The sequence below is a fragment of the Coffea arabica genome, chromosome 7e (genome assembly GCF_036785885.1).
Source record: "Coffea arabica cultivar ET-39 chromosome 7e, Coffea Arabica ET-39 HiFi, whole genome shotgun sequence".
Lineage (NCBI taxonomy): Eukaryota > Viridiplantae > Streptophyta > Magnoliopsida > Gentianales > Rubiaceae > Coffea > Coffea arabica.
The window spans coordinates 8,627,516-8,654,911 of record NC_092323.1 but is presented as its reverse complement, the minus strand read 5'-3'; the positions used below and the strand labels follow the sequence as shown (position 1 = coordinate 8,654,911).

The 27,396-nt window shown below is 37.8% G+C and overlaps 5 protein-coding genes across 14 annotated transcripts; 1 reads left to right on the top strand and 4 right to left on the bottom strand.

Moving 5' to 3' along the window:
• Positions 1–329: 329 nt before the first annotated feature.
• LOC113699196 (uncharacterized) lies at positions 330–4,720 on the bottom strand. 6 transcript variants are annotated; one of them, XM_027219377.2, is made up of 4 exons: positions 4,109–4,720; positions 2,765–3,589; positions 2,002–2,424; positions 330–770 (listed from the first exon to the last, which is right to left on the bottom strand). In XM_027219377.2, the coding sequence occupies exons 2-4, from the start codon at positions 3,567–3,569 to the stop codon at positions 592–594; spliced, it is 1,407 nt and encodes a 468-aa protein (XP_027075178.1). In that variant the 5' UTR covers positions 3,570–3,589; positions 4,109–4,720; the 3' UTR covers positions 330–591. The 6 variants fall into 6 exon arrangements, with proteins under 6 accessions (XP_027075178.1, XP_071914806.1, XP_027075176.1 ...); XM_072058705.1 differs by having other exon boundaries at positions 4,452–4,720; XM_027219375.2 differs by having other exon boundaries at positions 2,765–3,671; positions 4,109–4,719.
• Positions 4,721–9,852: 5,132 nt separating this feature from the next.
• On the bottom strand, positions 9,853–14,284 carry LOC113699067 (pentatricopeptide repeat-containing protein At5g66500, mitochondrial). Of its 2 annotated transcripts, XM_027219129.2 has the most exons (2): positions 13,950–14,284; positions 9,853–12,995 (listed from the first exon to the last, which is right to left on the bottom strand). In XM_027219129.2, exon 2 carries the CDS (start codon positions 12,854–12,856, stop codon positions 11,390–11,392), a length of 1,467 nt encoding a protein of 488 aa, XP_027074930.1. In that variant the 5' UTR covers positions 12,857–12,995; positions 13,950–14,284; the 3' UTR covers positions 9,853–11,389. The 2 variants fall into 2 exon arrangements, with proteins under 2 accessions (XP_027074930.1, XP_027074929.1); XM_027219128.2 differs by lacking the exon at positions 13,950–14,284 and having other exon boundaries at positions 9,853–13,901.
• Positions 10,238–10,588, bottom strand: LOC140011218 (uncharacterized). Its single transcript, XM_072059973.1, has one exon. It carries the CDS (start codon positions 10,586–10,588, stop codon positions 10,238–10,240), a length of 351 nt encoding a protein of 116 aa, XP_071916074.1.
• Positions 14,285–14,603: 319 nt separating the features above from the next.
• Positions 14,604–16,856, top strand: LOC113700151 (dihydroflavonol 4-reductase). Of its 2 annotated transcripts, XM_072059490.1 has the most exons (7): positions 14,724–14,863; positions 14,960–15,129; positions 15,251–15,302; positions 15,523–15,717; positions 15,839–15,998; positions 16,097–16,286; positions 16,416–16,856. In XM_072059490.1, the coding sequence occupies exons 2-7, from the start codon at positions 15,056–15,058 to the stop codon at positions 16,669–16,671; spliced, it is 927 nt and encodes a 308-aa protein (XP_071915591.1). In that variant the 5' UTR covers positions 14,724–14,863; positions 14,960–15,055; the 3' UTR covers positions 16,672–16,856. The 2 variants fall into 2 exon arrangements, with proteins under 2 accessions (XP_027076458.1, XP_071915591.1); XM_027220657.2 differs by lacking the exon at positions 15,251–15,302 and having other exon boundaries at positions 14,604–14,863.
• Positions 16,857–17,826: 970 nt separating this feature from the next.
• Positions 17,827–24,438, bottom strand: LOC113700150 (uncharacterized). 3 transcript variants are annotated; one of them, XM_027220656.2, is made up of 8 exons: positions 23,725–24,438; positions 19,304–22,664; positions 19,158–19,215; positions 18,909–18,979; positions 18,731–18,796; positions 18,564–18,653; positions 18,242–18,418; positions 17,827–18,025 (listed from the first exon to the last, which is right to left on the bottom strand). In XM_027220656.2, exons 1-8 carry the CDS (start codon positions 24,105–24,107, stop codon positions 17,990–17,992), a joined length of 4,242 nt encoding a protein of 1,413 aa, XP_027076457.2. In that variant the 5' UTR covers positions 24,108–24,438; the 3' UTR covers positions 17,827–17,989. The 3 variants fall into 3 exon arrangements, with proteins under 3 accessions (XP_027076457.2, XP_071915590.1, XP_027076456.2); XM_072059489.1 differs by having other exon boundaries at positions 19,158–19,233; positions 19,304–22,656; XM_027220655.2 differs by having other exon boundaries at positions 19,158–19,233; positions 23,725–24,437.
• Between the last annotated feature and the right edge of the window lie 2,958 nt (positions 24,439–27,396).

Here is a 27,396-nt window from a genome sequence, read left to right as displayed (position 1 = left end):
TGTTGGAAAATCTTTATCAAAAGCAACTACTAAGTTGTTTGCATTAAGATCCATAACAACGTTATGTAGTTACACAGGCACTCACGGAAAACCTTTCATAAGGCGAACACCCGCCTCAAAAGCATTGATTCCAACTGCCAAAGAACAAGTGTAGCAGGGAAAACAGAAGGAAACATTTAAGACTCGGATCAATGAGTACGCAAGTATTTCCATCCAACCTGATGGCCCCCTGCTGTACAAAATGTATAATTCTTGAACATATTCTCATAGTTATAATAGCAAGACAGAGGAATAAATATCACATCAAAGCATTTTAAGTGCAATGCAAATGAACGAAAAAGAGATTATCTTGCCCTGCTGTATTGCAGACTTCAAAATTTGTAATGACTTGTATTATTTTTTTCATATTCAACCATTTCATATTGCAAGCTAAAACCATAGCTGAGCATAAAGATTATTTTGGAGGACCTATACATCTCCTGCTAAAGAGAATGATATGTGAAACTAAAGGACAAAGATGTTGCTATTCACAAAATGACATATGTGACCTCTCTTGCTCAACATGTCATGCATAAACATAGGGATTGAAACTCATTTCTCTGATGTATGATCACCCTCAGGAGAAGGCAAGAGATTTGTAGAAGACCCTTTTCCAGTTGGGAAGCAAGACCATGCTAAAACAGCAGCACCAACTGTTATAGCAGCAGCAACTGATCCCCAAATCCACCTCTGCCTTTTCTTCCTTCTTTGCCTAAGACGCCTTGATATCTCTAAACAAAGGCAAACAACAGAGAGAGTTTATAACTATGTGTCTGAAAAGAGAATCAGAGGAAGTTGTCAAAGTATCCATCATCGGCAATCTTGACAGGAGTAAAGCAAGGGGTATGGTGATTATAATCAAATGGAAAAACCCAAAAAGCTGGCCTCCTTGGGAACCAGTTTTGATACCCAGAAGCTCCTTAAACCAAGTCTAAGAATTTGAGCTCTTTCTCTGCCTAGTGGTTTTGCAGCTCTAGAGGGGAAAATACAAAAGGAAGAACAAACAACGTAGATAGTATTAATTTGGATTGTATTAATCTAGGATGCAGCACAGTTGAACATAACAAAGTAGCTAGTATCTTGTTCTTTGCTGTTTATGGTGTAAAAATTTTACTCTTCAATTGGAACTCAAATTATCACCACAACCAACGTGTGCAGTACAATTTAGCAAATGTGCAGTACAATTTAGCAAACGATGATCAAACAATAAATATACCCGGAGCTTATCCAGGGTTGCAATCCCTTGTCCAGTAAATCAAACATGAACATTTATTGCTGACCTAAAGAAACTCAGTGCTCATTTAGTCAACAAAACACCAGCCATGTCAATCATAAACCCAGTGCTAAATGCTAACCTGGGTCAAAATACTAGGCATGGACATACAATCAAAAGCAGAGCTAATCACCAAAACAAACGGGAATATGATATACTACATTTTCTTCATTACAGACAACTATTCCTATCTCCTCATCCTTCCAAGTATCCAAAATTCCTGTAAACATGATTCCTTATTAAACTTGATGAAAGACTACCTTTAAACAAATATCTCAATGACATGTTTTTCATAATTAAGAAAAGGAACAGGTATGCACATTGGAAACCAGGTCTAATTCAAAATTTAGAAGGCAATTAAACAGTGGGGAGAGGAATTAGGAATCGACTTGACAATGGTTAGATGTTCCATTAATTTTCTTTTTTCATCTTTTTTTTTTTCAAACCCCATTTGTCTTTTCTCTTCTTCCGGTGATGCCTTGGTTCATTACAACCGGGAGGAACCTAAAAAAGTAAGCGAAACTGGAAAATCACACAAGTCACATATGAAAGCATATTATCACAAGCATAATCTCTAAAGCTCAAAGGAGAGATGAAGAAATGAATACTACAAAGTAGACAACTAGCCCAATAGTTAAGGTGATTAGGCAACTGATAGTTACAAAAACCGACCAAAAAGGAAATCTCACCTATTGTTTCCTGATTCCTGTGAGACATCTCCCTATTAACAGCTTCATAATAGTGTAGCCTGTCCAACAACCGAGCAATCTCAAAGTTTTTCAACTCCATTAGAGCCTCCATCTCCATCTCAACCTCAGCCTTGGCAGTTCCTCTCCCAATAGAATTTGACACAAATCGAGCAAGGTCAAACTGTAGGGACAGCTCTCGAATAGGATTTATATCCTCCGAAGCGGCAACAAGATCTACAGGTAGAGTCAAACCTATGACAGATAATTCTTCTCGAATCTTCTGCCACTGGGCTCTGGTGTTTCTCAATGATTCTTCTGCTTGCTTGCGCCTCTCTAACTCCGTCAACACACTCAATTGTAATTCACGCAATTCAGCTTCAAAGTCAGGTACAGAAGGCTGTGGGCCAGTCTCAGAAGATAGTTCTGAAGAAGGAGATGCATGTAAGGCACTAATGGACCCAATTAACAGCACGACAATAATTCCACAAATGAATTTATACAGCTGAAAATCAATCAGCTAAGCAGCAGTTCATAACTGTCCATGTTCTTTTCGTTTCCATAGAATTTTCAGATCTGAAATTTGATCCTCAAAGACACTTGAACATTTTTTTCCCCAAAACAAAACCAAAAAAAAAAAAAGAAAAGAAAAGAGCTTCATACACTGTTGTAATAACAAGAACCACGTGAAATCCAAGCTCAATTACATATAAAAGAAGTCAGTATAGCAGAGTGCAAAGAAATTCGGAGGGAAAACATCCAATACCTTCCCAAGCATCATAAAATTCTGCCAATGGAGTTGCAACATTCAGAGATCGCTCTACCACACTATTAGTCTCACTTTCAGCGTTGCTCTTGACACTCATTGATTCTTGGGGATCGAAGAAATCATCACCCTCACCATCTCGTTGGAAACTGAATATGGCAGAGTTAGATATACTATTTTCCACCACTGAATGATTAGCCAAATCATTAATTCCAAGTTCCCTGTTAGAAATACCATTGACACTCTTTTCCTCCACAGGGCTATGGACAGTTGATGCACCATCATATACCTCCGGAGATTCAATGACCTTGTCTGGAAGAGTATTATTGTCATGTGTAGAACTAGCAACCTCCCTCTCTGCATGTTTTACCTCGTCATCCAACTTTTTCTCATCTAAAGCTTGATGGCGTGTGCCAACATCATCCTGAGAGAAGCTCTTTAGAAGTCGTGGACCACGCCGCTTGTGATTGATGATATAAGGTGATGGTGGGAATGAAGAAGGAGAATCAGGAAGCGGGGTTGGTTCGGGAGTAGCATAAAGTGCTGGAGATATCTGAGCCCAGTGACGTTTCCCATCTATGGTCACGTTTGATGTATCATTTCTCGTGTCCAACTTCCCAGTGGGAATACTTACTGCCTTTTCGAGCTTACTTCTGGGAGCAGTAACTCCCTTATCAAAAGTGGAAATCGAGGTACTGTTCCTCCCTTCCACTTTCACATCAGGACCATTCTTCCCTCCTGCCATAGTTTCTGGAGCCCCTGTTTCTATTAATCTATCCAAAGCTATAGCTGTAAACGCGGGCATGATTATACAACATCAACAACCTGCCCAACCAGTAGTAAATATTCCCTCAATCACCATAAAACCTCAAGCGATAATTCACGAGCAGCAATTCAGGTGAAAAGGCTGAGAATAAAAAAAATCCCACATTAAACTAAACTCAAAAACGCCTAATCTGCATAGACATGCCTTCTTCCAAATTCCAATAAGACATAACCAAACCAATCGATTTTAAGAGGAAAAAATGGACTTTCATCGTTAACTAACCCCTCTGAACCCCAAGGATTGCTTAATGTTTAATCATGCAAACTGGCATAACTGAACACCGTGTCTAATAATAGAACACATGCTAATCAAAAGTAGAGCTGCTATATCAAAAAAAGACAAAGAAAAGGAGTAAAACAAGGTCGGATAATCAGCGAACCGGACCAAGTAAATAATTCAAACGTCCATTTGGAAAATATACCGTTTGTCAGCTAGTGAAAGCTACAGAAAACAGAATAAAAGCTAAAAACAAGTCCGACAATACAAAATCCACTCCACAGACAGATAAAACCACGTACGCTCGAATTCAGCTGAGTCGGGGGGAGAGGGAGAGCAATAGATTACCAGAAGGAGCAGAAGAAACCCTAAAGCGAGGAGGAGATTTGAAGGCAGGAAGCAAAAGGCATGGGGAGACAGCTGTAACGAACTCTGGTCATTCGAATAAATTATTGTGACAATGAACCGATATGGTATTGTTGATGATCATAGTTTAATTTAATTAATTGTCAGAATTCATTGGAGTCTTAACGGAAGGGCAGGGAAGAGAAAGGGTGGTGAATGAGAAAGCACGGTTCTTCCAGAATAGTACTAATAGCTAACATTATTAATTATTGAAAGATCATTGTGATGACGGATCATGACCTCTTCTCTGGTTCTCCCCTTAGCCTTTGGGAACAGGATACTAGAAAACGTAAGTCCCCCCACTTTGCCCTACCACAAAATCTCTTTTTCTTCCTCCCAGTCCAGGGCGGCTCCTCCTCCTGCTATTTGGGAAATCGTTTTGGGGGCCGGGGGGGGGGGGGGGGTGATGGTGATTGGTGTTTGAACTTTGAACGACAAAGTGATCGACAGCGACCCTTTATCGTATTTATGAGCGAGAGTTTTATATCTAATTTGTTGGGCGCAGCTCATCGGACCGCCTCCCACCTCAAATCAAAATCCATGATAAATCAAGTCAACTAGTACTAGGATCTTTTTAGAGATAAAAGAATGCATATAAATTAGGGATAATATCAGAAACCTCTGAGGTAATATCACTTGGCTCTATGAGGTTTTAAAAATATCAATTACCTCCCTTATTTTTGTTATTTGTGTAACAAAATTTTTAAAAATTTTAAACTACCCTTCTGATTAATTAACGAGTCGAATAAACTTGAATTATTTGTTATTCAAGTAGTTCGTTTTGGGTTCGATAAGAAAGGTTATATATGTCATTTAACAAGTCAAAAAAATAGAAACTGAAAATTACAGGTTTTTACTATGATCAATTTGCATGAGCTCGAGTCACATATCCTATTAACGAGCCGAATTCAAGCACATTTCAAGACTCGTCCGATTAGTCGAGTGAGCTCGAGTCTGACTCAAGTTAAGCACGAAACGAGTTCGACAGTCAAATATTCGGCTCGACTAATAGCACTGATGAAGAGGGTAGGGCAGCTATCTGGCATAAGATTTTAGGCTAATTCCTTAGAATATTTGTATTTAAAAAAAACAACCGCCAAATACACCTCTGACATGGGGTGTTTCTCATTCTATAGCGGCCGTGCTGAGTCAGCACGGCCGCATAATTAAATATTCCACAGAAATCTTGTCTGCAAAAAATTCAGGGGTGCAGAGGGTGTCAGCGCGGACGTGCTGACTGGGCACGTCCGCGACTGAAAAAGCTGCTTCAAACTGACTCCAAGTCTGCGCATGTGTCAGACAGGGACGTGCTGACTGAGCACGTCCCCGGGAGACACAAAATCAGTGCTGGTCTGTTGTGTCTGGAGGATTTATTTTTGGATAATTAATGAAGAAATCATAGGCTCAAACAGAGAGGGGCAACCACCCTTCTAAAATAAATCCCATCACTCTGTTTGCCTCATTCTATGAGCTATCGACCAGTAATATATAAACCACCATTTTGAGGATTTCCATGAGCTACAAGCCTGCAGCTGCACTATTACTGAGTCTACTAGCTTTCTCGGGCTCTTGGACAGTTTCAAAGCCACCAAAAACATTTGTTTAAAATTGATTGAAGTCTGTACATGGATGGAGGGAGGAAATGGAAGTCTGGATGTCCTTTAAGCAAACAAAGTATTTTAAACAAAATATTTATATTTATATATAAATATATATTTATTTCAATTGATATAATATATATAATATAATTTACATATTAATATTAATATAATTTAGATATATATAATATAATATACATAATTGAAATATACATATTAATATATATTAATATACATATTATAAAACAAAATTAAAATAAATATATTTATATATTTATATAAATATATTTAAATTAATATAAACTTGTATGATATTTATAAATAAATATATTTATATAAATATAAATATATATAAATATATTTTGAACAAAATATTATTATTTATATATAAATATATAATATTTATTTCAATTGATATAATATATATAATATACATAATTGAAATATACATATTAATATTACTATAATTTATATATATAATATAATATACATAATTAAAATATACATATTAATATATATTAATATACATATTATAAAACAAAATTGAAATAAGTATATTTATAAATATATATAAATATATATAGATAAATATATAATTGAGTGGATTTTTTTCCACCAACAACCTTGACTAAGGCGTATAACTAACTTAATAACTGGTTTGTATCCGATTCTCGTTTTTAAATTATATTAATATTAGTATGTATATTATATATATTATATCAATTGAAATAAATATATATGTTTATATATAAATATTAATATTTTGTTTAAAATATATTTTGTTCAATATACTTTGTCTGCTTAAAGGACATGGTTCCAGACTTCCATTTCCTCCCTCCATCCATGTCCAGACTTCAATCAATTTTAAACAAATATTTTTGGTGGCTTTGAGACGGTCCAAGAGCCCGAGAAAGCCAGTAGACTTAGTAATAGTGCAGCTGCAGGCTTGCAGCTCATGCCATCATGATTGAAAGAATTGGTGGAGCGGCTGCAAATTTTTGAGAAGATTTCAGCCGTGCAAACTTCTGCGGAGCCTGCGAAGATGTCAGTAGCGGCCGTGCACAGTGAGCACGGCCGGTATAGTTTGAGAAATCCCTTATGTCAGAGCTTCATTCGGTGGATAATTTTTTTTTATACGTATATTCTGAGAAATTAGCCAAGATTTTAGTTACAAGATGTCTAAAACATTTTTCCTTCTTGTCGCATTATTCAGTGAAGCTGGACCAAACATTACAGTAATCAATAATGGATATCCTTGAATTCAACTTTGAACATTCGCAAGTTGAGAGTGATCCATTTGACTTAACTTGCACAAGTGATCCATTTGACATTAGACTATCTTAAAGGTCAAAGCACCGCTTTCATTAAATAGTTAGTGTGAATCTTCATAGACATTTCTTACGCGTGTAATAATAGATTTCGCTGTTTTAGAAAAATGATTTAATTTGGATTGTTAATTTTTAAATTTTTGTAAAATATATATATATTGTAAGAGTTTGATATATATATATATATATATGAGATAAAAAAAAGTAATTAAAAGATATGTCTACGAAAAATGTGAAATTTTTTTTTAATAGAAGATTGCAATCCAAATATCTTGTGCTTTAAAGATCCATCATGGTTCGCGGCACGGAAGCGAACACGCTGTAATGTCGTGAAGAAAGAAAGAGCAAACTGGACAAAGCAAAGTGGTTGATTCTGTTGCACTGCTGGCACGATATTGTTGGACTTGGACGCTACGCAACTTTTATTTTTATGATCCATTTTGCTAATAATTTAGATGTACGGATAATTTAGATGTACGATAATCCCTAATTTTGACCCGTTCTATTCTAAGTGCTTAAACTGCACACTTGAAAAATTAAAATATTCTCAAATAGTGAAAAGTTTATGATTGTCCAACAACAAGTGCTTAAAAATAAATATAGACGGAAAACTAATAATACTTTTGTGATCATCAATTGTCTTCTTCTTCTTCTTCTTTTTTTTCTTTTTGGCTTGATCGTCTAGTGACCTAACAATGCTAATTGCTTTGGAAAAAGTGAAATCTTTATAGTGAGAGGACAAACAACTTGATTCTCAAGCTAAAGAATTATTCGTTGGTACTATGATTTATAAATTTATAACTGATCCAATTTGTTCTTCCTAGCAAGCCTCGCATGCTCTCCAACAAAGGTGACTGATAAATTCTTCAATAGTTAAAGGGATAATTTTAGAAACCTCCCCTGAAGTTTCTAACAATTTCATTGATCTTTCCTAAGGTTTTGAAAATGACATAAACCTCCCCTGAACTTATAGTTGTAGTAACATGATCAGCCCATGTCAGAAACATGAGCATTAAAAAGGTATTTTGAAGAGTGAGATGATATTTGTGTTCCATAAATGCCCTTTCTGCTTATCCACAACTTGTATTAGTAAATAATGAAAAATATTAAAAGACATAAATAATTAGTAAATTCTAGCAGGTGTAAGAGCTATTAGAAAAAATGCCGTAGCAACAACTTGAAGTTCCAGTTTGCACCAATGGCTAGTGCAATGGCCATATTTTTAGTTTTTTTCAAAAGCATATAATCGGCTCAAGCAACTAAAGAAATAATTTATTTTTAGTGTGATTATCTAATTTCGAGGTAATAAAAAGTGGCAAGGCTGGAACAACCAAAGGCTATAGTTAACATGATACTTATCATAAATATCACACTAGGTGTTGTATTTATATTCATTCAAATTATAAAATCAATTGGATAAACTCTTGTAATAAATGTAAAAGTGCCACGACATTGTACCAGCCATTTTAAGTCTTTTCTAATTATATAAGAAGCAAACCAGTAGTACTTGTCAATTAGATTGTATTTGGAAGAAATGCATGACTGTTATTTGATGACTACTACTCTAACTTTACTAAGAGATAATAAACAACAACATATTAGTTGAACTAGTTAGTAAGACAACATAAGTCACTTGACGTTAGTTCAAAATTGCTATAATTGCAGCAGTTGTAGTACTACAAAACTATTGCTGCAATCCAAGATAGTTTCAAAACACCATCCGCCCCAAAAGAATGAAGCAGGTGGTAAGGATTGCAAAGCCAAATTTCATGACCATTGATTGTTTGTCACTAATGCCAACCATATACAAAAGCATGAGTAGGTAGCATGTCAATAATCTTAATGCAAATCAACAGATTTTAACCTGAGGGGAGCCATGCTTTTCTCCTTCCTTTCCCTCCATTTTTCTATCTTCCCCAAGTTTCCGTATAAGACTATCCTTATGTTGCTCTCTGAAGTCATGTCGAATCACAAGAAAATGGCATCATATTGGTATATCAATTAGTGCCATTTCTTAAGTGCAGTTACATTGGCTTATTAGAGATAGAACCACGGTTAATATCATTTAATTAGTTCATTTATTTAATGACTAATTATATTTTTCCAGAAATTCGTTTCTTATCAGCCTTTTATGCATTAGGGCAAAGCAGTAAATTCATTCTAGGTTACATCAGCAATGGCCCCAAAATCAGTTGAGGGGAGGTCAGTGTTATTTTCGAAACCTTAGGGGAGGTCAGCGAAATTGTCAGAAACCTCAAGGGAGGTTTCTAAAATTATCCCATAGTTAAAATCAGATATTGTGTACCAGTTGACTATGATGGATCGGCATGGAACCTTTCAACCCAATTAATCACTTCAGCCCAAAGTAAACGCAACGTCGTCTAGTCCACTCTCCATTTAATGATTGGAGCCCAATAGCCCGGTACATGGGCCGTGTATATATGTATGATATGTCAACGTGTTTCCCATTTTTGGGGGGTTTGTTGTCCAAAGTGTCAACTGCCAGCCATGGGTGATGGGTGGGACTATTCTCTCGCAAATATACAATGTTAGGCTGCCAATTCTGGACCGCCAACATAAAACTCCACCAAAAAAAAGAAAAAGAAAAAAGAAAAATTTATGCGCAGTAAAATAAGACCACCCGGACTTGAAGAAACAGGGTAAAATCAATAATAAACAGACCGAGAGCAATCAGAGTTCGAGATGGAATTTGCATTTTCACACTACATAACAAATGCTGCTCGCTTTATTTATGTGATACAATTTCAACGACATGGTGTACTTTTTTTTTTTGTTATATTTAACATATTTTTCCTCAAGAGGAACAGGTCTTCCCAGCCGCCACCGCGGCCAAAGCCAATCTGAGACTGAAAGAGAACAAGGGACGGCAAGAAAACATCATTAAAAAAGGCAAAAGATGTAGACTTTTGCATTTTTTTTTTGCAGTTCCTCGCATGACCCTTTATACAGATAGCACCGTCCCTTAAAACTTCAGGGGGATCTACTGAAATGATATACAGGTAAATAAATACATGCTAATCTACGTTTCTTGCTCAACAGCGGCAACACAAAAACAGTACAGGAAGAAAACAGCAGAATTTTATGTTTCGTGGATTACGGGCATATTTGGAGTTGGACCCAAGCCCGCTGTACCTTCTTCCTTGAGATATTCCAAGTATCTGGAGAATTCTGGATTTGCTGTGGCTTTCTTTCTCAGACGGGGATCAAAGAGGTTAAACATCGGGTGAATCTTGCTGACCGTCCTGGCTTGTTTTGCAGCAGATTTTTCTTCAGCAGTCTGCCCTCTTGTTGATTTCTGCTGCGAACCAAATAGTTTTGCAGGCAAGCTCCTGGATTTGTTCAACTGAGCTTCCAAAACAGCACTAGACTGGCCGCCCTCCTCTATCTTCTCATAACGCCGTCCATTTCGTGTGCTCAGAGCTCTCAACATGGCTCTTCAACGAAGAAAAGCACCACGGGGTTTTTGCTTGAATAAAGAAAGAATTCTTATTTGGTGCAGCCGGCAGAGGAGCGAGGACAAGCACAAGAGGAAACTAAAAACTGCAAATCTGACGCCAAATAATGAAACTCACGCATCCGTTTTTATGCTTGTGAGGACTGAGGCGCTTCTTTGTTGAAATTTTCAACATATGCATTAACGTAGATTAAATGCTCACGTCATCGTAGTAGAAAATGGATCACAAGTTGGGCTCCTCTTAGTTGACTTTTTAGTGCAACTGCCAACCACCGGGAGGACATACATAAATGTTGTGTGGAGCCTATTCCTACGGTATTTTACAATTGCTGCTTCCGTCTCAATCTCATCGCAAGCAAATGCTGAGGTGACAAGTACCAAACACAGAGAAATGAGTCTGAATCCGTCGGGTGAAAAAGAAAAACATACAAATTATTCAAAAAGTTCCAATCATTCAAATTTGAGACTAAGCACCCACCCTCCAATTAGTGCTCCTCTCTACAAAAGCAGACTAAGTCAAGACACACCATAAACCAATCAATAATCTATCAAAGTTAAAAAGAAGGATCAACGCGTGACTTGATTTCTAGGAGAGAAAGTGGAGGCAGAACACGACTTCATCTAAAAGCGTCCAGCTCAAACATTAGAAGAAGTGCAGACAAATCATATTCAAAGATCACTATATATTAAGAAAGAAACCCTCCGACTATTTCTGGACAATAATTAATTGCCAAACAGGATAACAACTATACTGTCATGACATAACAAATTTGTGTACTAAACGTAGTAATTCCTTAGCAAAACCTCCTGTAGATTTCCAAAACTTGCTGTCCCAGAATGTTCATGCTCAATTTTATCACCAAACTTGTGCATAGTGACCCAACTACCTCCTCCTCCCTTAATTATTCCCCTTCTCTTCATAATGCTCCTCAACTCATCAACTGAATCCCATCTTCCAATGGCTGCAAAAAAGTTGGAAAGTGCTACGTAATTCCCTGGGTTATTTGGTTCCAATTGAATGAGGCATTTAGCAGCAAATTCACCTCTCTCAACATCTAGGTTAATTCTGCAGGCATTCACTACCGCTGCCCAAACTGCAGGAGAAGGCTTAATATTTTTGTCTACCATACCAGGGAAAAGAGACCACGCTTCTTCAATTTGACCAGCTCGGCCCAGTATATCTATAAAGCAAGCATAGTGCTCTGGAGCTGGCACTAAGCCATACTTCTCCTGAAACATGTAAAAGTACTTGCGGCCCTGTTCCACTAGACCCGAATGAGCACAGGCCGATAAAACAGCTAGAAATGACACAGAGTTTGGCAACACATTAGTATTTTCCTTTCCTTCCATCCTCTTGAATAAATCAATAGCTTCAGCCCCACAGCCATGAACACCATATGCGTCTATCATGCTCGTCCAAGACACCACATCTTTTCTAGCTATTCTGTCAAAAACTAAACTTGCCTCCCAAATTTTGCCACATTTAGCATACATATCTAACACTGCATTAGACAGTTGAGTATCATGAGTAAATCCTTGACGTATAACGACTCCATGTATCTGCTTCCCAATCCAAATATCCGAATTCTCAGAACAAGCAGATAGGGCACTAGTAAGTGCCACAGCGTTAGGGCGAATTAAACTCATAATCGACAAAGCTGCATCATATCTTTTATTACGAACACACCCAGAAATCAAGGTATTGAACATAACATCATCCGTTCTGCAGCTGAGGGTACGATAGATTTTCATTGCTGCATCAATCTGGCCCAAGTGCGAATAAAAATTAATCAAAGCAGTGCTCAGGACGACCAAATCACGGCCCATTACTATAACTACGGCATGAATTTGCTTACCCTGCTGACAAGCTCTAGAGGAAGCACAAGCTTTAAGCGCAGAGCACAAAGTAAATTCACTGAACTCCACTCTTTCCTTCCTCATATCCGCAAACAATTCGAGGGCTTTTCGCGGCAACCCGTGGCGCAAATAGCTGGAAAGAATAGCATTCCAAGCGACCACATCTCTGTAACGCATCTCATAAAATGCAGAAACCGAGTCTCCCAGCTGCCCATATTTGGAGTACAGGTCGATCAGGGCAGTTTTGGGCACTATCTCACAATCCACTCCCAATTTGATCATCAAGGCGTGAACTTGGTGCCCACGTTTCGGGTCTAGAAGCGCCGCGCAGGCAGTCAAGACGGGTGTGAATGTGTAGGAATTGAGATCAGTGCGGGTGCAGTGCATTTTAAGAAAGAGATCCCACGTAGCAACAGCTTCCCCATTGCGTGTGTGGGAGTTGAGCAGAGAGTTGAGGGAAGATATATCTTTCTGGGGAATTTCATCGAACAGGTGGTGATGGATATAAGTATCGAAAGTTTGACGCCTGAAAATATTTATTTTTGAGAAATAGTTAATGGAGCTTTTCCCTGGTAGTACTGAATAACTGGGGAAAAGTTTGAGTCTCAACATTTAACGTGGCAGCATTGCGTAAATAAAACAAATGTACTCATAACATTAAGGAAAAAAAAAAAGAAAAAAAGCACGCATGAAACAAGCAATCATTGTTTACCCACTTTGGTAGTCAGCGCATAAGACTAATATCCAGCTTTGTTGTGATGTTTTAATAGGTACAACTGCGGCCGAAAATATACGAACTAATAATAATAATAAAAGAGACACCAAATTATATCCTTCAAGAAAAAAAAAAAAAACTTTTTTTCCTTTGATTGTAGTCTAGAAGTTTTCAATAGTTTGTTGAAGTCCAAACCGTGAGAGTGGTTTGTGTTATTTACCCTGAAAAAATTTGATAAGGCCAGACACATGAACAAAGGCCTTGTTCTCAATTCATAAACAAAGGCCTAATTTAGTTTTTGATTCCCAAAAGATCATTTATTTATGTTTGGAAAATTCTATTCTAAACGAATTACTATAAATTACGATTCATAAGACAGGCACAACAAATTACTGAAACCTGATTTTGACTTTTTTGAACCAGGTAAGCCCAATTCAGTAGCCTTCTTCAAGTTCATAACCTAGGCAAATTGTCCAAACTTGGATAAGCAAGAACAAGCAGCAAAGACTGGCATAATTACGTCAACACAACAGAAATCCCAATTTGAGGTGCTGTGGCTTTTATGCATGTGGGATTTGGAATGTAATTATCGAAGAAAAATGGAATGAGAAAAAAAAAAAAAAAAGGATACGAGGAGAAGACCTGCCTAGCTACAATTGGGATTCTCTTTCTTTGGTAGGAATGAGAATGGAGCAATCTAAGATGCATATATAAAAGCCTAAATTGACAAGAAGCTTGAAGAATTGTATTTGATGAAGGACTTACCACCTAACCCCAAACAAAGATTTGTAGAAACTTTTCTTCTGATCTTACGCCAAGCGACCCATTAATAATAATACATTAATATCCTGGGCACTCTTTTAATACTCCATCTTCTTTGTTTTGTTGAAAGAGTTGAAACGAGGACAGTGAAAGTCAAGAAACATGTTTGATGGCTACATGATCCTTCCCCAGAGAGAGAATAAAAAATAAGACCGTAGAAGACTGCATAATCAAGTTGAGAAGTAGTAGTATTTGTTTACTTTATCCACATCGGATGCTGTATTTCCAACCCCGGTTTCCTTGTCCATGATTCATGCAGAGTTTTTTACACTACACAGTAAATATTCAGCCACAAAATTCTAAAATATAGGACTCCTAAATATGTGGATGTACATAATTATAGTACACACGGAAATAAAATAGATTTTGAGTTTCGTGGTTAATTTAGAGGAAAACCCCACTAGTGGGGTTCGCAATAATTGCTGAGTTTGAATTAATTTAGCTGCTACAGTTCCCCTTCCATCCTCCAGCTACCATTCAAGGGCAGCCTCCATCTTAACAGGTAGCTAAACGGTGCGTTGAGCACGTGCAACTGCTGCCAAAAACGTAACCAGTTCAGTAACATCATACTTGAAGGCTGCAGCTTAGAGATATATATAATGAGGCCATCCTCCACCCTTCTAACTCGCCAAACTCCCCAGGGTTTTAGCTTTTCTTCTGCATATATAATAGTCATTAGAGTTTCCAGCTTGATTTTTCATCTTCTACCTTTCTTGAAATGGAAGGAGATATTGCAACCTCTGCCGCGGCAAAGGGCACCGTTTGTGTCACGGGAGCCGCTGGTTTCATCGGATCATGGCTTGTTATGAGACTTCTTGAACGTGGCTATGTTGTCCGGGCCACTGTCCGGGATCCAGGTCACAACATTTCTGCAAATCTTTTACATGCCCATGTACATGTGGTACTCCTACAATTGACTCGTGTTGCTTACTTGGTATTTACTTGCTTACTAGGGAATATGAAGAAAGTAAAACATTTGCTAGATTTGCCTAAAGCCAGCACGCATTTGACGCTGTGGAAGGCGGACATGACGGAAGAAGGAAGTTTCGATGAAGCCATTCAAGGCTGCGAAGGGGTGTTTCATGTGGCCACACCCATGGATTTCGACTCTAAAGACCCTGAGGTGTGCATGTATACATATGTGTGTTCATAGCTCAAGAGTAAAACAAAACATGCCACCTCTTTTTTGGGTTGAGGTGGCAACAATCTAATTCTGATTGTCTTGTTTTTGCTGTATTTGGTAGAGGAAAAGGATTCATAACTGATCAAGGCGAGCTAGCTATAGTTATTGATAAGGTAGCACTAATGATCATACCTTTGAATGTGACCTGATATCCTATTAGAACAATGGTTGGTGAAAAGTGAGTTCCATGTACATCAAGAAACACTAGCAAATGATGTAGAAGCTGAAATTTCCAGGAATTCTACGCCTTACTTTAGCAGTCGCGATTGATTTGTTTTTAGAAAAGAATGTGTAGTAAACTCTGATCAATCTTTTTGGGTGTTCATGTGCTAGAACGAAATAATCAAGCCAACGATCAATGGCTTTTTAAGCATCATAAGATCATGTGTCAAGGCAAAAACTGTCAAGAGGCTGGTTTACACTTCATCTGCTGGAACCGTCAACGTTCAAGAACACCAACAGCCCGTCTACGACGAGACCAACTGGAGTGATTTGGACTTTATATATTCGACGAAGATGACAGGATGGGTCCGTATTTTATCTCCCATACTTCTCTTGATAAATTAGTCACACCAAAAAAAAAAAAAAAAGAAAGGTTGAGAGAAATCATCATCAACTGATCATCACTGTAATTTCTCTCTTTGAACAGATGTATTTCGTTTCTAAGCTTTTGGCTGAGAAAGAAGCCTGGGAGGTCTCGAAACAGAGCAAAATTGATTTCATAAGCATAATACCAACGCTAGTCGTAGGTCCATTCATCATGCCTACATTCCCACCCAGCCTAATAACTGCACTTTCCTTGATCACTGGTAATAACAATTAAAGTGTATTCCGTTTCCTTTCTACAAAAGGAAATCATCTCCTCAAAAGTTGGAGCTTTATTGTTCTCAACCTTATTCTGCAACAGGGAATGAAGCTCACTACTCAATTATTAGGCAAGGCCAGTTCGTCCATCTGGATGATCTTTGCGAGGCCCATATATTCTTGTACGAGGATCCTACCGCCGAAGGAAGATACATCTGCTCTTCTCATGATGCCACTATTCATGATTTGGCAAAATTGATCAGGGAAAAATGGCCAGAGTACTCTATCCCTGAGTAAGCCTCTTGCAATATTCCCTTCTTTAATTTGGCTCTTTATACTACTTGAGTTCATCTGCTTACTTCTATAAGTTGTACTCTAATTTCTACATTTTTTATGTATAATCTATCCTTCGATACAATAAGGTTAAAGGGCATAGACAAGGACATACCCGTGGTATCCTTTTCTTCCAAGAAGTTGGTAGGCAAGGGCTTCCAATATAAGTACACCTTGGAGGACATGTTTCGGGCGGCCATTGACACATGCCGTGAAAAGGGTTTGCTCCCCTATTCTACTCAAACCCATGAAAATGGAAAAGAAAAAGAATCACTTCCTGTTGCCACCAAGGACCAGGCGAACGGCCAAGTCAACGGCTCACTTCCCGTTTCCGCAGAAAAATAGCGCCATTGACTTTTTCTAAGTACAAGAATAAGATGGAGGGCGACAAGGCAAAGTGTTTTTCAGCGGTTGATATTCATTTCTGAGCTATTATCACACGAGGATGATGAAGCAGTGCGCTGCTTTTGTAACATTTCGCAATTTTAATTCAATCAAAATCATCTGAGTTGCGCGGTTTTGCTGTTAAACACTTCTGTGACATATTTTGTTCCCTCATACTGCTTAAATGTGCATATAATGCATCTGAAACTTCATTTCTTTTTCGCTAAAAAAGTAAAAAACAAAAAAAAAAATTGAATTAGAGGTCTTAGCTTATTGCCCAATTTGGTGATGAGGACTTCAAGAAATAAAAGAGAGAGAGGGAGAGAGAGAACCGCATGAAAATTAAAACGCACCGGTTAGTATGTGTTGATTGACCCCTTTTGAAGTTGATTGATTTCCTGTATCAAGTTTTCCAAGTCTCTGAATTTTGCTGCTGCATTCAACTACAATTGCCTAAATTGGCTCGAGTTCTTTGTTAGTTTTGTGTAAGCCCCGTGAGAATAATACTGGCTCTGTTCATTAATCTTCTTCCTCAGCAGCCATAACCCAACGATGCGATCTTTATTAGAAAAATTACGACTACTACTAAGTCGTTGCCGCCGCAGCAGCAGCAGCCAAATGAAAAGCCAATTGTGGTTTCAAGGTCAGGGTTAGCAGCGAGAAACACAAAGGGCAGTGCACGTTGATAATGCTGCTCATTTCGGAGGTTGAGCCCATATCCTGTTCTTCATGATCATCTTCAGCTGGCAATCGGCAGCTAAACTCCCAAGTCCTAAATTTGTTTTAAAAGTGGAGAAGAAGGCATACATGTAACTGGTGACACATGAGTAACTAACTAGCAAGCTAAGACAATCATGCGACTGGTACATCTCAATCGGCAAGTATACTACTGCATCTTCTGGATGCCCAGAGTCAGCTCAAAAGCTTCTGGTATGAATCTCCAGTTTCAATTTTCTTAGCGACTATTTCAATAATTTTGAGCAGCTCGGTTACAATCTTCATTATGTAAGATAATGTCATGGTTCTCTATTCAAACTATTCCTCCGTGGTGTGACAGACTTGCCATTCTTAGAAAACGGATAAGTGAAAGAATCAACCTCATAAAAGACATGGGGAGAGTTGCAATTTCTTAAAGCCTAAGAATATACAAAAAGAAAAGAGAAATCATAATTTGGATATACAAGAAAAGAATGTCCATTTCTTTTGAGGGAAACGAAGAGAGTTTACTTGCTTGAACAGTAAATTACAAACTCAACTGTGGACCAGCAGATGGTATTTACTACCATTCCTCAGAGTTAAATGTGTTCCAGGCTTCCTATAGACAGGCGAAAAGAACTCTTAGAGCGACGCCAGTTGAGGATATCAAGTAAACATTCATGGCCAACATCAACTACCAACACATAACCAGTTCACTAAAGACATAAAAATAGTCATAGTATATGACAGCAAAGCATTTGGTCAAAATGAAAGAAGTGTAAACCACCTAAATTTCAGACAAAAGTACGTTTAACACAAGTCACCAGCAACTTACCTTCAAAAGATCAAACACTTTCTCACATATATACTTCTGTTGAATGCTAGCACCACGTTGTTGTAATTTGTCAGGGTGAACACAAAGAGTGGCCTTCCTGTAAGCTTTCTTTACCGCTGCAGAAGTTATAACTTCAGTTAATGGAATTGGCTGCCAACCACAATCTGGCCCAAGAATCTGCCAATAAAAAAATTCCATATCAGTTAATGATATTAACAGATCATTGACAAGTTGCCTAATGCATAGCTGATTTTTTTTTTTTTTTTTTTTTTAAAGAAAGCCAGCTATTCGAGGTACATTTAACAAGGATGGATTATCTTACATATTGCAACGTCGAAAGCAGCGCCCGAAGATTCCCTCCTTTCCCACTTGACCATCTCTTAACTTCAGCATCCAGAGTCTCCGCTAATCTCTGAAGAGATATCTTCATGTAAGAAACAAGTAAAATTAAGTAGTACACAAGAATGTACTCATGAAAAGGATGCATACATTCCTCTCTGCTTGTTCTCTTTGGGCAAGAAGATCACGCATGTTTTTCTCAGCCAAAGCTTTCGCCTGAAATGGCACCAAAACTATTATTAGATCATAAATGTTACAACAGAAAGTTCAGAAAAATATCACAATATGAGCTCAAAAGATGAAGCTGGAAAGGAAACCAAGCACATACTGCACGCTCTGCTGTTCTACGATATCTCTCCAATCGAGCTTTGCACCTCTGAGGTGATTCGCCTTCGAGTCCTACAATTTTTTCAATGTTTTTAAGCAGCTTAAAGCAGAAACAATGTGGATTTCTCAAAATAAGAAATACTTTCCTGGAATTGAAAAAAGCATTAACATCACATGTAAACAAATCTACAGAAAAGAAAATTGTTTACAGAGTCCAAAAGTTACTTTCTCATATATACACAACACATACCGGCATGGGCTGTAGAATATGAATATCGCAACACATTTGAAGTTCCAGCACTCTGTGACTGAAAGTCCGGTAGATCCTGCAATTATAACCCAATTAATTGGCAACAATTATGTAATTAACAGAAAAACAAATGAAAATACACTCACACGGAAGGAAGAGCTCTGTCTTATTTCAACAGTTTTGGAAGAAGCAGAGTATTTATCAGAAACTGATCTTTCTACTCTTTCTCGTGCTTCAAAGGAAACCTTGTCAGCCATTGCTTTTTCAAAAGCACGTTGCCTAGCCTCTAGAGTAGCTCTTTCTACTGCAGCACGCTCGGCCCTGATCCTTGCCTCCACAGATGCCTTATCAGGTACAGATCTCTCCCTAGCCTCGAAAGATGCCTTCTCTAATTTTTCTCGAGCCACAGACATTGCTCTTTGCCGAACTTCAGCAGTGGGTCTTTCAACAGCAGCTCTTTCTGCTCTTCCACGGGCTTCAGCATATGACCTATCACGAGCTTCCAGGGTGGCTTTATCAACAGCCATCCTGTCCTTTTCTCTTTCCCTCTCTCTCTCCCTCTCTTCTTCCATCTTTCTTAGAAGCTCTTCTCTTTCCGTTTGCAATCTTTCTGCTATTTTATTATCTTCCTGAGCAACAGTCTCATTCAGATTCTTCTCTTTCCTTTCGACATTTTGGCCGCATCTTTGACCTGCATTGCATCCATTTTCTCTGTCTTCCCGTACAGTTGATAAGCCAGCTCCAATTACCTGTACATTATCAGCCCACATGCATGGTTGACATGGCCTAACATTGTCCTTCAAGGATTCCTTGTTGATAGTGATCTGAACACCATTGTTCATCTTCACCCTCCAGCCTTGTTCATGACTTGCTACTGCTGTGATCTCAGGATCACATGCCCTTCGGGAGACTTCTTTTTCCTGTAGAGATGAGTTTTCAATGCCAGTGCCAGCTTCATTAGAATCTATCCCATGCTCATGTAAATATGGACAATTGTTGACATCCACTGTTCCTTTTTCAAGCTTTTGACATCGCAACTCATTCTGAATCTTGCCAAATGAGTGAGATTTATTTTCAACTAGAAGATTAGCTGCTCCTTGATGGAGTCCCAATTCACCATCTTTTGCTCCAGTTGGAAAATCATTTTCTTCATATGAAAAAGATTCTTGAATTGTTTCCAGCTCTCCACAATTCTTATCAAGCTTCCCAGGTAAAAAGGGAGCATTCATCTCATCAGTCAGTTTGCCTGTCTCTCCAAATGCCTTGATATTCTCCCTTTCCATGGGCAGGTTAGTTACTTGATCCAAATTCCCTTGCTTGTCCTTGTCATCCCTCATAGACTGCTCTGCATCTTTGACATGTCCACAAAACTCTTCATGCTTACCAGCCTCTTCACTTACATGTATGCTTTTTTCTGATGCATTAGCTACTATGGAGACATCTTCAACATCTTCCACAAAAACCATGTTTGATCCATTATTGTTGTCTTCCTGCTCTTCAACCTCTTCAACTTTAACCTCACCCTTGCCTGGTTCACAAGCATCACTTTGTCCGTCTTCATGATCATATGAAGGAGTCAATTCAAAGTCATCACTGTCTACCAGGTTAGAAGCCTCTCTAAGCCTCCCATTGTCCTTCTCTACTACGCAATCCAATTCTTGACTATTTTTATTTTCTGATTTCTCAAAAGACTTCTTGAAATCCTTTTCATTCTCAGCATGCTCAGTCGCTCCTTTGAGTCTCTTCTCATCATCTTCAGATTTTACAACTTCTTTGTGAAGCCTCTGATTCTCTTTCCTACCACAAACTTCTTTTTGTTTCCTCTCGTCCTTTTGTGATTCGTGATACTCTTCTTGCTGCTTCTTTTTCTCATCTTGATTTGTTTCTCCTTTTTCATTTCCATCTTGTTTACCAACCTTATCAAGTCTTGCACAATAATTCATCTCAAAATTTTCTCTTGATCTCCTATCATTTGGTTTCCTTGCATGAACATCCATGGCAATTTTATCAGTATCTGGTCCTTCACTGACACCCCTGAGATGACTTTTAGCTTCAACTTCAGCTACATGCAAGTCAGCTTTTGTGTTCATTTGTCCACTCTTGTTAGTGACATTTCCTATCTTTCTACTGTCTTCATGCTGCTTGGCCATTTTCATTTTCCCTTTACTCACTTCTGATTCACAGTAACTAACACCTACATGTGCTTTTTCCTCAGACTGTGTTTGACAACTTGATCCAGCAGCTGTTTCTGATCTCAACCTTTCACCAAAAGTTTCTGCAACCACTTCAAACGTAATGTTTTGATCTTCCAACTTAGAAGCTATCTCTGCTGCTTTAAATTCCTTTCCACCTCCTAACTGCTCAGTTGTTTCAGTGGCAACCGAGTGTTTGAACTCATCCAAATCCATTTGGAATAACACGTTGTCATCCCTATTGTGCTCAAAAGCTAAGGGTATATGTGCTTCAAAAACTTCAAAGTATTCTGTGCCTTGTCGCCAAGCAAAATTTCCTTCAGAATTATAGAGTACTGGATTTGATGAGCTACTATGTTTGCCGTATCTTCTTTTTGCAGGTTTTTCAGCTAAATCAGTAGAGCCTTCTCTTTCAACCAAATCCGAAAGTTCCTGATTCATCTTTATTTTGTACCTTTCTTCCTCAGCGAGAAGTTTTATTCCACTGTCTTGTTTTGCACTTTTTTCTTGCACTCTGTCGTCTTTAGAACTGTCAAAAGTCTTGCTCAGCTTCTCTTCCTTGATGTCAGTCTGTGAATGCAGTTTCAAGGAGCTTTGTAAAACCTCTTTTTTCTCCATTGATTCTTTTGCACTCCTTATTTTTGCCTGAGCTTTCTGCATGGCATCTCTTAAAGTGGCAGAAGCCATCATAGATGAATTTCCATCTACTTCTACATCATAGAAAGATGGCCAACTATCATCTTCCTGTTCCAAACCACAAGTCTTAGAAGCTTTAAGCTTTGAATTTGGTTTGTCCAATGCAAAAACTGGCGGTGGTCTTGACGGGGGTGGCAACCGAGAAGGCTTTGTTCTGAGATTGATGTCATTTACAGTTACAAATGGCCGACTCTGAGAAAAAAAATGTCCGTCAGATTTTTCTACATGGTAGGAATGACTTTCAGATGTTCCAACGGCACATTTCTTTGGTACAGATACATTGTTTTTAAACTGCTCGTCTTCTGCTGCTCCCCCACCAAAATCCACACTGGATTTCAGATCACTGGCTTCTTGCAACTTTGATCCTTCAACTTTTTGTGAAGCATGCATTTCATCAATCGCATAAGTATGTCCAGGCATAGCACATAATTCAGCTCTGTGTGTTGTCACATTTGATACCTCATCGTTGCTTCTTTGGTTAGCCTTGTGATATGAGATATCAAACTGCCTAATGCCACTTGCTTCATTGCAGATATTCGCATTTGCCAAGCTATGACTTCTTTCAGAACAAACCGAAGGATCTGATTCATCTGACAAAGAGTTGCTTTGTGCTGGAGTCCTAGGGTGACAAGACAGACATAAGACATCATGTAGGTTCTTATACGCCAAACTAGAATTTTGTTTATGGTCTTCTTCATTTATAATCGTAAAAAGGATAGATTCACAAGTTAAACAACAAAGGATTTCTCAAAGGTTTATTTGACAAGTCCATTGACAATATCCACTAACAATGTCAAGATCACATTCTTTTAAATTGGAAGCTATATAAATGAAGATAAAACCAGTGTCATCAATATCCCGAAGTCAAACGAGACCAACTAAACTTATAACCAGTACAATGAAGCATGATTCAGTTTGTCAACTCTATTGGTTTCACAACTTCTCGACAAAATTCAAAGTATTAAAAGACCTCCAATGTACATGAACAGATAGGGTTCAATAAAAGTTGCACATAATAAAGTTAAAAAAAAAAAATTTAAAAGAAAAATAGCAATTCTAGGAATCAAACAAACCAAAGGGAACTGCTTGGAGCCGCGCTCTGGATAATCTTGTATACTTTGAAGATTTGCATACATGTCACGACATACAGATAAATTTCATCCAATTTCATCCAAGTTTCAAACTTTCCATGTTTCAATAATTAGGGAATCTGACAAGGTTCAATTGTTCACACTCCTTGAAATGGTTATCCCCTCCTAAACTCTCCCTCTTAATGTTGGCGAAAGGCGAGCATACCCTCCCCGCAGCTCACTTGAAAATTTAGGCCAAGCCAACGAACACCCTCCGGGGAAAAATTGCCAAAAGTTAAGCAAAAATAAATCTTCTTTACACCCCAAATTTTCTATTGGACAAGTTTTCACCCAGAAACACACTCAAACCGTCACGCATGGACAAAAGGGAACTCATAAAGATACAACAAATTCGAAAAGCTCGCTCTGCCTTAGAAAAATGATATCGAAAGAAATGCAGAAACAAGAAAAAAAATGTTCACCATTTTCTAGCAAATTTGCAGTAAAATTAAACACTTTTCCAGCAGCAGCCAACTTTCATAGAAAACATTCAGAAAAGCTCACAGGAAAAAAATAATAATAACAGTAAGCTACAGCAAAAGAGCATACCATGTATCATCATCATCATCATCAGAAGGATCATCTCCACCGTAAGCTTTCCTAACCAAATCCTCAAATGACACACTAAAATCCAGGCCGTTAAAGCCTCCGAAAACTTCAGAGTAGTCAAACCTGGAGCTCTGAACATCACAACAGAGCTCCGCTTCGTCCACCACCGGAAGATCCAAAATCGGAATAGAAGAGCCTCTGGCCGAGTGAAAACCTCCGAAAATTTCACTGTAGTCTTCAAGACGAGGCGCCAAAGTTGGCATGCCGAACTTAGGCGGACCGCCAAAAACGTCGTCGTAGACCGATTTATGACCATGACTGGCCATTCCAAAGCCATTTCCGCCGTAGCTCTTCTTCGAAAACGAATGCGAGAGGTTTTCCATTTCTTCTAAGAAATGGAAAACGAAGAAATGGAAAACCCTGGAGAACTCTAGGGATATTATTTATGCAAACTTCTTATTTTTTTTGGAAATATGTTTTGGAGTCGCTATGCTTTTCCTCTTTTTTGGTGCAGAGTAGAGTGCGGGAAAGGACGCAGCGATGGACGAGGAGGAGGACCGAAGGTGGGACTTGCGCCGAAGAGGACGAGGGGTGAAAAAAATTGGAAAAAGGAGGAAGAATTTGCAGAATGACGAAAATGGGGCTGTGGGTTTGGGAGCAGTAATTGCGGGAAGACAAATTGTCTTCTTTTATCGAGAGGGAGTAAAAGGGGAAGGGAGGTTTGGATTCGCTGACGTTTCAATCGGCGATGAATAGAATTTGAAGACAAGATTGGCAAGTGGGCCTGGGGAGCGGGGTGGGACCGGGACTGGGATTGGGCAATTTGAGAGGTTTGTGGTGGGGTACACCGTCGTGTATATGCTTGACATCTCTGTTTGTTTTGCAGGCTTTCAAGTTTCAAATCCACCCAATTTCACGCCCTCAATAACCCATTCCTCTTATTCCTATTCCCATTTTCACGAACATTTTTTTTAATTATATTTTTATTTCATATATATCAAATAATTTATAATATATATTTTTATCACAAAAAAATTTAAAAAAATAGCAATTGAAATGAGTTCTTAGACTTCAAAGGTGTTTCCTACAAAACAAAACTAAGAGAGAGTCAGTGTTTGGATACCTTATCAAACCGAATTGGACTTGTTAATGTGCGAGTTCGAACTCATTAATCCGAAAAAAATGAAGCTCGAGCTTGATTCGACTTAAGAAAAGGAAAGTTCGAACTCGACTCGTTTCTGGCACGCGAGCTTAGTTCGATTTCTGACTCGCAAACAACTCGAGTTTCGCTCGACATTTTGGCTCTCGAGGAGCTTGATTTTAATTGATGTAGGAGCATTTTTATAATTTCACATCAATTCAAGCTTTTCAAGTGGTTCGTCGAGCTATCGAATCTAACAAATGGTTGCTAGAACTCGATTCGTATATATTTACGATCTGTTCTTGAGCTCGGGGTTGATCAAATTCGAGTAGAGCTATATTACAGTGCCGTAATAAAAAAATTCAATAAATGAAATATAATTGAGGATTTAAAAAAGTGTTTCAAAAATCTCAAGAAAGCTTTCAAACAAGGTCTATTGAACACTTTTTCAAGTGTCTTATATAGGAGATAAAAAATAATTAAAAACATAAAAAGTAGATTCAAAGGTGTTTCTATGGTACATTATTTTAAATTTTTCTTAAAAAAAACTTGCATTATGCACAAAGGAGCACCTAGCTTTGTTTGGAATTCGTTTTTGTATATAAAATATAAAGGTAATGAAGAATCTGGGGTTTTTTTTTTTTTTTTGATATAATGAAGAATCTGTTTTGGAGAGTTTATTCATTTTTTGTGTTTAATTCTTCAAATGCGTTTTATACATTTTTTTTTTTTTTTAAAAAAAAAAGGTCAAGAATCAAAAGCAACTTCCTCAAAACATATGTGCACTTGGTTGCTAAGCCATGACTCTCATCTTCTTGTGATCATTTGCAAACCCTTTTTAACTTTTCGACTCGAATAAAACCGTGGCACCATATTCATGAGATATGCAATGCATCCGAGAGTCATCTTCTTTCTCTTAAATGTCTCCATGACGCCTCTATCCCCAGAGCCTTCTCTCTCTTTTCAGGGATACGTAAAAGTACCAAAGATTATCTTCGAATCTACGCTTGATACTTTTGTGGTTTAGATTAGACAAATCTTCGAACCATGCAGTAATAGACTGCGTATTCTTCACCAGACAAGACCTCATCAAGGGTGATTTTTTTCTTTTTCTTTTCAAGTTAAAGTTGTACATGTACATGATATACAGCTGTATTCATCGTTCTTTACAATTGATTTAGGATAACATGACAACGTAATAGCAGAGCTGGAGCAGCATTCATTACTACAATTGATAGCCATTTCCGATGATAGGGAGGTCTGTGGATTGAATTTTGTACAGAGATGGCTGCACGATCATAACCTAACATCTGCCTTGTAATTGATGATGGCCTAAGTCACATCGCCATTTTCGTCTTCGAAATCTCAATCGGTATCTAATTAATACTTAACAAAGGGTATGCCATGCATTGGCACTCATTGAATACTACTGCTCTAAACAGATAAAAATTGTGGTACTCATTGATAAATGACATTTTTCTTTCTTGTGTTCTTACGGATGGCTAATTCATCAAGGAGTGTCAACTCCAAACTGTAATACACAACGTGAGATGTCTTCGGCCAACTGAAGATATGATATGACTCACTCAATTAATCAGCCAAATGATGACGACGATATATGGTAGTACTAATTAGGGAAGTAGGTCCTTGTTTTTTTGAATTGATAGATGTAAAATTTTTTGAACCATCTTTTTATTTTATATATATATATATATTTAATCGTTATAATATATGGGATGAATCTTCTAACCAAGCTGCATTGCGAACCTTTTTGCATTATTCGTTCATTTTCGTTATTGAATTTTACTTTTTCAATGACCGATGCTATGTATAGTAGGAAACGGTACCAGTTAAAGTATTCAAAGGCGAGGCTTATTTTTTCCGTGTCTTGTTCCCTCCTCATTTTCTTGATCTCTTCAGGAAAGAAGATTTTGTTCTTCTTCTCAGTTACTCTTGTTGTCCTATCTTGAAGCATTATTATCTTTGCATGAGCGCTTTTGCAATTCAGGCTATTCAGCAAAGGGAAAAATGTGTAGGGTTAAATAATACTAGCAATAAAGAATTAGGACCATACAAAAAAAGATTCCTACAAAAAAGACAGTTCTTCGGCTTGATTACGAGTCTATTCTGTTTACCACTTTATACTATTTGTTTTTATTTATGGAAAAGAAATTTTTTTTTTTTTTTTTTGAAAAACACAAGCACGTCTGAAAAAAGAATTATACAGATGATAAGAGCATGCATGGTGATTGCTTTTGTTTCATAATTGGGAATTGAATCACATATCATTTTTGAAAGAATGAAGTAATCCATAATCAGTTTCTTATGTTTTCCAATGTGGTAAGTAATATCTATCTTTAAAGAGAATGGATCTTCACAATTTCTCAGCATTATATATTAATTTGATTCAATAATTCAAAAATGTTTTAAAAAAATTAAAGCTTTTGATGTTTAGCTTAGAGGCCTCAGCTAAAGAGGCCCGTTGAGTAATACTCCTACATAGTATTAGCTATATTGATTACGAAGATTTG